The sequence below is a fragment of the Danaus plexippus genome, chromosome 10 (assembly GCF_018135715.1).
Source record: "Danaus plexippus chromosome 10, MEX_DaPlex, whole genome shotgun sequence".
Classification (NCBI taxonomy): Eukaryota; Metazoa; Arthropoda; class Insecta; order Lepidoptera; family Nymphalidae; genus Danaus; species Danaus plexippus.
Window position 1 is genome coordinate 3,718,907 of NC_083543.1, and position 11,378 is coordinate 3,730,284.

General features: G+C 29.0%; 1 protein-coding gene across 1 annotated transcript; it reads left to right on the top strand.

Moving 5' to 3' along the window:
* The first annotated feature begins 5,900 nt into the window (after positions 1-5,900).
* On the top strand, positions 5,901-10,115 carry LOC133318983 (uncharacterized). Its single transcript, XM_061521687.1, has 4 exons — positions 5,901-5,945; positions 6,015-6,296; positions 9,221-9,475; positions 9,544-10,115. Exons 1-3 carry the CDS (start codon positions 5,906-5,908, stop codon positions 9,472-9,474), a joined length of 576 nt encoding a protein of 191 aa, XP_061377671.1. The 5' UTR covers positions 5,901-5,905; the 3' UTR covers position 9,475; positions 9,544-10,115.
* Positions 10,116-11,378: the final 1,263 nt, after the last annotated feature.

The window sequence follows — 11,378 nt, forward strand, 5'->3', positions numbered from 1 at the left end:
CAGGTACTTTTTCTTAATGTCTAAGAGTAGCTGAATACTAAACGTCACATTTGCGATGGAAGAAATTTTTATTTTTCAAAAAACATTAATTATAATTTTTTAATCAAGCTAAGAAATAAAACAGTACTTAGTGTAAGGTTCCGAAAGGTTTTTTTTAAATAATTAGAAAACATGATAACTAAACTATTTTTATTAAATGGTAGAAAAGTTTTTCCTCACACAAAATTATAATTAGGAACAAACGTAATCTAAAAGATTTAAGTTTTATCCACTGCAAAATCTGCTCTAAATATATACGTGGTCCAATTTCAGATTCATATTTAAGAAAATTAAATAAGAAAAAAGCGAGATCTGCTGCCCCTTAAAACATCGTTACCATATTATTCATACTTTTTTTTGTACCTATATTCTCCGAAACAAATTTAAATGACGTCACGTTTTCAACCTAGACTACATTTCTGACGTTATGTAAATTAATCGCTAGACCCACAGCTATCCATTGCTCTTATTTAATTTAGTTTGCGACAGTTTTTGTTTCAACACACTTTTTATTATATTTAAATATAAAATTCAATATGTTACGTTTAGCATATTGTTATGTAGCAATTGTATTCACCAACAGTAGATCGTATTCATTATAAACATTACAAATGTAATAAAAAAATAGTATTTAAAAAACGCCGTTGCAATTTTATAACACACATATGTATTTACATGTATGTTTTTTATAGAGTGATTACTATAAAATAAGGATAGCAATTTTGTTCATACTGAAATGATTAACAAAAGGCTTTCAAAAGCCGCAAATTTATATCAATCATGTAGTTTCACATACTATTGTTACAGTCATGATAAAAAAACTATATTTCCATTATAGCTTTAGTGCTATTCCTTTCATAATAAATCCTTGCCTTAACTATTGTTTAATCTGTGTTTTAATGTCCATTTAACACGATTTTCCCTATCTGAAATCGGTTATAACGGTGGTATACTCAAGCACTGCGGTTTAAATTTAATTTAAATATTGCAATTGGAAAGTACTTTATGCAACTTAATGACTAAATAATGAATACTTAAGGAAACAGCTCGAACAAAATTGAAAGTTCTTAAGAAATGCATAAAGTTTTCTGTAAGTTGAACTAAAAATGTTAAATATTATTCAACATTAATGACGTAAGTTGCATAAGTTTGTGGCAAGTTGTTCGGCAAGTCATTACACTTTTAATGGATACATATTCTAGCGACGTTGTTAATAGTAATAACGTAAGTATAAATGGTTAAAGTTAACTCATTTAACAGCTTGGCGCGTACGCGGTTTGCGATTGTATTGCACAAGAACAAATTTTCAACCACTTTACAATCACGTGTATTAAAAGATTTTAAAACGTTTCTTTTACGTGACTACGGGCATAATTATCTATATAATATATTAACTTCAGATAGTTGAAGTTTGGGAATAATTAAATTGGTAAAATTATAATTTCATTTAAACCAAAACCGCTCATTAGATCAGACTTCGTGTTTCAAACAATAGCCATAAAAACACTTAAAATAGCAAAAATATCAAAGATACTTAATACGGATAAAGCTTAGAACTACTAAACGTAAAACTAAAAACGTAATTTGAAACGTTAAATAATACTTTTTGTCTTTCAGCTTTTACTACTACTTAACCTGAATTGAACTCGAACACGCCACAATTCTTAGTTTGCAATCAATACTGTACATTTTTAGGTTATAAGAATTACAAAATTAAAGGTCAATTAAATTAAAAATTTATAATAACTTCAAAAATTATGATTTGGTATATTCTTACTTTTCTTTAAATTTTATACTGTCTTTATTGAATTATTGTACTGATTCCATATTTCTCGATTTCCGTGTAATAAACATGAAAATTTTATCGTTAATGAAAACAAAAATCATTTGCTTCGTTTGCGTTACATAGGAATATATACAAAAAAACGAATAAAATTAAATGGATTTCGCTGGCCGAAAGCAATCAAGTGATTGGTTTCGCGAAAAACCGACGTGAGTATGTATGTACATATTTTTGTAATTATCACAATTGAATGCAATCATGTTCACGATTCAGAAATAAATGTACATTATTTTCGAAGCGTGTGTTATTGTATTGTATTTAAAAATCTGGCTGAAAATAAGATCTTTTAAATGTATCTTTATTATAAATACACTTCACACTAAACGCACACGCTTTCTGAACTCATGTCATCAAACGTTAGATAATTCTTTGACAACCCATAACAATATGTATTTTAATATTGTTCTGAGAATTTCTGAAATTAATTTAGTAATTAAAGGATACTATGATTTATACTTATAATGTAAAAATTTACTGAAAAGAACTAACTTCAGTTTGATATAGCTTTATGGTAATTATTTTCTCATATAAAATAAGATAATATGATTTATGACATTACATTTTTTTTGTCATTATAACGTGGCGTCGGTTGATCTACTAATACATTTAGGTATAGAACTATTTACATTTAAAAGTGGTGAACTAGTATAATTGAAAATAATATTATTTTCTCTTGAACCAATCAATTTATGTAAAAAATAAAATTAATAACTTCATAAAATTAAAATCGAATGGTTTTGTGATTATGTATTATTTACCCAAAGTTCTTGAGGCTACCGATTTTCATTTTAATGATTATAAATATCAGATATCGAAAACAAAATTTATTTGTTTTATTTTTATATTCATGGGCCGAAACGGTTCACTTTTATAAAGTGAGCGTAAAAAATAGAAGCTTCATTCTTCAAACGATTTATGCTTCACACTCCTCTTCACCAATGTTTAGCTAACTAGATTATTGTTGTTGTTTTCCGCTATCGGGTCCGCTCTCTAGAATGATTTAACAGTGTAGAATAGGCCTAATTATATTTATCTTTAGGAATGAAGTAAAATTTGCATTATTATTTACTATGACCTTGAAGGAATAAAGCTGATTATGATAATATTGATGGTGATGACAAATTATATATAAGTTTAGAGGATTTTTTAAACAGATAAAAATAAGTAAATAAATATTCGTTCGTTTTTAATTTCTTATGATAATTCATTTATATTTAAACCATGCACAGTATGTACAAAATATATATAGATATTGGTGCATCTATGAACAATTTAAAAAATATGTCTTTCTAGTCACAAGGTATTTTCACAGATACCTAACTAACAGTTGCATAAAGGTATTTGAATGCAAACTTTTAACGAAATGCATGCTCACGTATAGGATAGAATCGTTTCAAATCTAAAAGGCCCGGAGTTTGATGACGAATCAAAAAGGATTATCTGAAAATGTATTCCAGCTTAAATAGACAATGCCTGAAACGGGAGGCCTTTAGCGCGTGTCATAACAAATAAAACCCTACTTAATATCCAAATCCTCCTGGAAAATGTGTGCCACGTAGTACCTATTTAATGCCGTGGCCGTGACAGTGCCTACATTTAGAACTTTTCTCCATAACAAATTGAAATTCTAGTCATCTTTTCACAATAATCCTAAACTCTGTTTCTAAGCCTATCGGAGGCAGGTACTTTAGATTAAGCAATTCCGTTCTTTGTGTACACAAACCGTTAATGGCTCTTCTTATTAATGGTTCTTTTAAACGGTTCAACAACCATTGGTTCCTTGATTATTTTCAAATCCCATGTACAAAACGTCTTGTATTTCTGATGCAGAACTTTTGTTGCCACTATTTACTGGTAATACATTTAATACTACTAACTTTCATGTACATACCTTATAATTTTGGTTTTTGGCGATTATTATAAACATATAAATACATGTGCATGATAGATAACATTATGTATTATACATATTTCCAAAGTTATAAAAGAATTCTATTTAATTAGATAATTATTTCACATATATTTTTTGAAGCTACTAAATGAGAACACCGAGGGGAACCTTTTTTTAATTATGATTAAAAGTATGCTACTATATGACCTATCAGGTGATAATGAATAGCCAGCGCTTCTGTGACCTACTTGTAGTCTTAAAGCCGTGGATAAAACGCCTGGTCGGATTTACTGCTTGCTCGAGTGCAGCGTCAGACCTAAACTGTGAAAACACGGATTCTGTATAAAGCTATCTGCTTTCCGTTACAAGGAGCCACACTCTCCTGCAGCCAAAATATTTTGATCTTTATATACATAAATAAATACAAAATTTTGCTACGTTAATGTCTAAAAATTCTCATAGGTTTCGCATATGACTTTGTCCATCATCAAATAAGTGACCCTTAAAAATGTCGGTTTAATTGTTACAGTAAAACTTTCAAGTAAATTATTTTAGCGATTTTTTTTACTTACCTAGGTTAATAAATTTTTCTAACATCAGCCTTTATGAGACAAAAATATATTTGATTTTTAGTAAATTGTTTTGTGGGTTACCTTAAAATACACACAGTTATGTTGTAACGCTCTTATTAAGTTATGAGATAAAACTTCAAAATATCAAACATAGGAATTAATTAAAATTGTGACAACACTATCCCGATATTACAGAAATGAATGGTAAGAAATGATCAGAATCAAACTCTTTATGTTTCCTTCTTTATTGACATTATAATATTTCATATAATAAATAGACAGAATTATCATTTTCAATTAATATTTCAGTTATTGTTTGTTCGAAATAGTTTTTTTTGAATAACGATGGCTTTCTATTTATCCCTGTTTGAAAGTATTAAAGAAAAATGTAGTAAATTTTTAAGTATGAGAACGCCTTCAACAGTCAAATTCAACATAAATTTTACTAAAAAACTACTGGGATTGCGTTCTACTTTTCGACTACACTTTTGTTGGCACGAGAAATGTTAAAGTGGCTTTAGTGACCTTGTTTGAAAACAAAGAAATTATTGTGTTTTTCAATCATAGCCATATATAAAGAAACTTTGTAATAAAATATATATTCTAGCTAAATACTGAGTCCAGAAAAACAACAAGAATTATTTTTATAAATCAATACAACAATTGTTTGAAATTCTATACTACATATCGTAAATCAATGTTGAGAGGATGAGAGCATTGTTAAAAAAAATATCTGTCCGAACTCCGATTTTCATAAAAGTATAATAATAGTGGGTCGGGGGTGCCGCAACAACGACGGTGACCTATACAGCGCGCGCCGCCGCGGCAGTCTTCAGTCGAGCTTTCTAATGACCTCAAGCGTTCTGTGTTGCGCGATAAAAATACCTTGATAAAAATAAAAAACTTGTACGCGGCTGGAACAGCTCGATACTCGTGTGGTGAACCTTAAAAATTCAAGGACAGGCGCACATCGCTCCTTCGGGATGTTGCGTCACAAAAATGAACTCTAACCACTAAAGGATAACTCTGTTAGTAATTAACAGCGAGTACAACGAAGCAAACAGCGAACACGTAGGTAAGTTTATTATTATTAATATTAATATAAATGTATTGATTACTTTTATGGGCGCTCGCTTAAAAAGTCGGCTGTTTTTTATTGGATAATAAAAAAGAATGTACTAGAAAATATACTAGTGCTATTAATAAAACATTATATGTAATAATAATTAAACGTTTATATTATTTAATTTATTGGAATTAAAACATGTCTTTGTTTTGCTTTTGTTCCATTTATTGAATAATATGACCTTTCTCTACTGAAGCTCCGAAGTTGAGATGTTTTATATTGGCAAGGCGGATAAAATTACTTTAGGGCTACTTTTGTTTCAGGTTAAACAATGGCAATATAAAGTGATGTTTTAAAAACAAATAAGGATGTAATTATGATAAGGACTTTTATTCTGCGATACAAAGAAATGACAATGGTATTGCAAAATATTATCACTCCTTAATTTATATTCCAACTTGCCGAACTCAAAATACCTTGGAGGCTCCCAGCTGATGCAGAACAGTAAATGCACGTGCTACACTTTTGAAGATGGTAAGCAATTTATATCATATAAATATATTGTAATATCATGTATTATTAATACTATGTTTTTAATTCCAGCCGTATATCTCGATTGCCAAGACACGATATTAAAAGATATAAAAAATGCCCTCAAAAGAGTTAGTAATGTGCACGCGTTTTCTATATATGATCTCGACGGCAGTGAGGAAGAATTGGGACCACATTTTATACCTCAAGGCTCTTGTATCAAACACATACATATATCTCGAACTAACATAAGATACATTGACGATGAAACGTTTACGCCATTGAGAAAGTGCCTTGAAAGCTTGAGCATTTTATCAAGCAAAATTAAGTTTATACCTCAAAAGGCACTATCCGGTATGCTCAAGCTAATTTCATTTGAATTAATTTCCAACCATGTTGAAGAAATCCCGAGCTATAGTTTTTTTGGACTTCCATTAGCAAAGTTGAACATGAAAGGGAATATGGTGCGACATATATCCGATACGGCATTCAAAAGTTTGGAATCGTCGCTATCAGAGATCGACCTTAGCGAAAATAGTCTCACTACTTTCCCATTGACTTCAATAGCTCATTTAAAGTATCTTCTGACACTTAATTAGCTTGGAATGAAATTTTTTCCATTGCAACCGTAGATAACTATAATATTTTATCGCTAGAATATTTAGATTTGAATTCCAATAATTTTGAATTTATTTCCGAAGACTGCCTTAAATTTAGTCCGTCCCTGAGAGTTTTATCATTTCATTTTAATTTCATAACTAACATACATTACCGAGCATTCTACTCCTTAGTTAATTTAACGTCTTTAGATTTGAGTCACAATAGAATAAAAATATTACACACGAATTTATTTCAAACTAATAAAAATTTAGAGTCCATAGATTTAAATCACAACCATTTGCACCATATCCACGGCCTATTCTGCAATATGCCGTCTTTAAATAAAGTATTTTTAAGTCATAATAATATACTTGAAGTGCCAATAGATTCCTTTTTTAACTGTAGTAAAATAACTATAATACACTTAAACCAAAACTGCATAAATAATATAAATAGTGAGAGCTTTAGTAATTTAGAAAATTTAGAAGAACTGCAATTAGATTTTAACTATTTAAATCAAGTGCCACATAGTATTTTGACTAATAATAAGAATTTAACGAAATTACATTTAGACAATAATAACTTTAGTGATATAAATAATAAAACATTCTTTAATCTGAATCATCTTAAGGAGGTAAGACTTAACAATAATTGGCTCAAAATTATTTACAAATCTTTATTTATTAATTCCATTCATCTTGAAGAAATATATTTAAATAATAATAGAATAACAGTCATAGAACCGGGCACTTTTCAGAAGATGTCAAACATGAAATATATTTTCTTGCACCACAATAACCTCATTGAAATAAGCAACATTCTTCCTTTGATCAATTCGAATTACTTATTCTATCTTTAGAAAGCAATCAGTTATCTATAATAAATAGTTTAACATTGGGGCCACAGAAAAAATTAAATCAATTGAATTTAAAATACAACCGTTTAAAATTTATAGAGAAAAATACTTATAACAATCTAACTTATCTAACACAATTAGAACTTAGTTTTAATGAGATCCTATTTATCAATGATTTTTCTTTTCAAAGGCTTAACGCAGCTCGTTATCTTGATTTACATTATAATGTAATTAGAAATATTACTAGCTATACATTTTTCGGCCTAAGTGAATTAGAAGATTTAGATTTGTCATACAACAGAATAGTATATATATATGATATGGCTTTTGATACTTTGAAAAAGTTGAGAAGTATTAATCTGTCATACAATCCCCTAAAAATACTTCATAGGAATCTATTTCAGCAAGGGTTGCCGTTAAGTTCGCTTTTTTTAGATAATTGCGATATAGAAGTTATTGAAAATGGCACTTTTCAAGGTTTAAATAACTTGAAGTCTCTCTCGATTCGGAACAACTCTTTGAAGGCGAGCGATTTACTATGTCTCGATATTCCAGGTTTGAAATTTCTGTCTATATCGTTTAACATTCTGGACTATTTACCAGTGGAGGCGTTTTCAAATCTTCCTCTTTTAGAATCTATTAATTTAGAGCATTGCAATATCGAAAAACTTGTAGAAGATAGCTTTGTCAACAATAAAAATTTAGTAAAGCTTAACATAGCTCAAAATATTATAAGTACAATTCCTGAAAAACTATTTAACATGTTCAATTCTTTAACCGTATTTAATGTCAGCAATAACTTTTAGACTACGTGCCATACAGCATATTTGAAAATCTCACCCAAATAGAAATCTTAGACTTTGCAGACAACTTAATACAAAAGATTGAAATAAGTGGTCTGAAAAAATTAAGAAACTTAAATCATTAATATTTCGTAAAAATGAAATAAATTCTATAACGTGCACAAACAAAGTGATATTAAATGATGTTATATTTTTCGACATTAGCTTTAATAGATTAGATTATTTACCCGAATAATATTTGACTCCTTTCCAAACATACAAAATATCAATATTTCTTATAATAACATGGCACATTTCGATTTTTGACAAAACACAAAAGATTAGGAGTTTCTTTCATTTTAGATATTAGCAAAAATCCCACACATTCTTGGAACCTAAGAGCTCAGACAATAACACGCTAATAACAAGCTGTATGAATTACATATTTGTTTTACAAATATGACTATTATTGAGGACACGACTTTGGATTTGTTTATCAATTTACGGCATCTTTACTTAAAATTTAATAAAATTCGTCGTTTCTCAATTAGCCCGTTTTCCACATTAATATTTTTGGAAAACTTAGACTTGAGTTTTAATAGAATAACTCAACTTAAAACAAGTAACTTTCGCGGACTTGTTACATTGAATACTTTATGTTTATCTTATAATAATATTGAGTCAATGGAATCTTTTGATGAGGATTTAAGTAATTTAAAGCTTTTAGATCTCTCCCACAATAAACTACAAAACATTTTGAATGAACATTTAATAAATTAAAAGAATTAACTGTCCTTTATCTGGCCTATAATAACATTAAATATCTATCAGCTACTTCTTTCAATAATCTTAATAAGATTGTAAAAATAGATCTAGAACATAATAAACTTCAAACAATACCTTTGGAGTTACTCACATCAATAGAAAATCATATACAAGACATCTCCATACAAGGTATATATAATTTTTGTGAACTACAAATACAAACATTTTATATATATAATGCCTCTAGAACTTAATAACATTGATTTAATTTTTAGATAACGTTATTATCTGTCGTTGCCAAAAGAACAACACGTGGACTTGGATTCAAGATCATCCAAAAATAATAAAACAGTATGCTGTTACTTGTTTTAATGAGGATTATCCCAAAGAAAAGTGTGATCTACCTTTTATCGTTCAGTTATCTGCAGACAAACAGGATGATAATTCAGTTTTAATAACATGGCTTATCAGAAATCGTACTTCTGTAAAAGCATTACATGTGCTATTACAACGAAATCACCTTTTCTGAAGTAAGAATTTCTTTTAACTTTTCTGTGATGTTCGGGAATCAGAATTTTATAATTTTATTTTTTTCCAGGTGAAATTAAAGCACGTAGATCTGAATTCAACGTCTACTCTTATAACTGATTTGGAGCCGAATATGAATTATATGGCATGTTTGCTAACGATGTATGATAATTCTGTCATCAATTTGTTGAATGAAGATTTCATAGGCATCAACAGGACGGATTTTGAAACTAACATTACTGCAAAAGAATCGTAATATAGCGGCGTCACTGATTGCACAGTCTACAGCAAGTGAATGTGTTACTTTTGACACGATAAAAAAACCGCTGATAATTAAAACAAAAATGGCAAAGATTACAAACTTCGTCTATATTAAATCGTCGCACTGGCTTGATTGTTGGCTGTTCACTAGGATTCATAGTGTTCTTCGTAATGGTAACTGTTTTATTATACACAAAATTTAAAGAAAGAAAAAGAATCGCAAAATCAGACCCTGCTTGGTCTGAAATGAACGACTACCACTCCATACAAAGCAAAGAAGATATTATCCAACATTCAACGACAGCGTCTACTGATAACATTTTATTAGGGATGACAAAAAATCGTAATGTATCATTTGACAAATTATAAATACTCATATTTAAAATACTAGTTACCCAAGATTTATTTGTTTTAGTGAATTTAACTACATAGAAACTATTATTTTATGGTTAGGCTATATGTTTAAATAGGTAGCTGCATTGAAACTGTAGATTAGATTTGTAGACATATTTACCCATAAGGTAAATTAGATAGAGAATCAAATAGTGATGAAAAGTTTATAAATTTATTAGGATGTAGATAAGAAAATTTATTAAAATTGTTGCAACATTATTTTTATGTTTTTTTTTTTGCCTTAAATCTATTAAATACTGAAATTATTTTCAGTCAAAAAATAATTTCTTAAAATAATTACGTCTGATCTGTAATAAAACCAAAACAGTGATGCCATGTAATAAATCACTAAAACGTAAACGAAACCATCAGAAATATCAATTATAACTTTTTAACAACAAAAAAAACTGTACTTTAATTGAACTAATGAATAAGATTATACAACAATTAAATTCTTGTATTATAATTAGAGGCACCTGCAACAGTCTATTATAGCATGAATAAAACATTACTTGAATGACGACGAACTACGTATGTGTTCAGACACTTATCCTAATTGACACTTAAAGGCTTAGTGTGGGAAATGAGCTAATGTACGCATTTAGTATTGACGCTCAGGATTACATCATGACACAAGACCGTTAATGGAAATATCTACCAAGATAATGATTTCGTACGTCGAATTACGCTCGAAATATAGTAATAATTAATTAGGGTTACAGTATTCATGAATTAGTAGTTTTATTATGTTTTAAACCAGTTTTTACGCCAATGAATGTGAAAGAATAAGTCAAATAACAGTTATTTAGGATCTCCTTATCAGTTATACAAATAATTATTTGCGTAACAGTAATTAATTTAACATAAAACTTTCTAAAGCGAATTCAGGAAGTTCCACATTTTAGAGAAAAATATAGGAGGAATGAAAAAGACTTCAACTATGAAGACAGAAATTTACAGCCAACAGTTGGCAGTTCAAGCATCATTAACGTAGAGCACGACCTTTATTATTCTCATAACAGATCAACTTACATTATAACTGAATTTTTCATTTTTAAAAACTTTTATCATTAGCACTATACAAAATAAAATACCAGTCAGATTTTGCAGAGGAATATAGAAGCTGAAAGCTTCTTTCACGCCAGCTGCAATTTTTAAAGTGAAACCTTTTTTTCAGGAATAAATATATGAACGTGCCAAGTTAAACATCTTCGACTAGGTCAGATTTAATTTAGCTTTAAAAAGTAACAC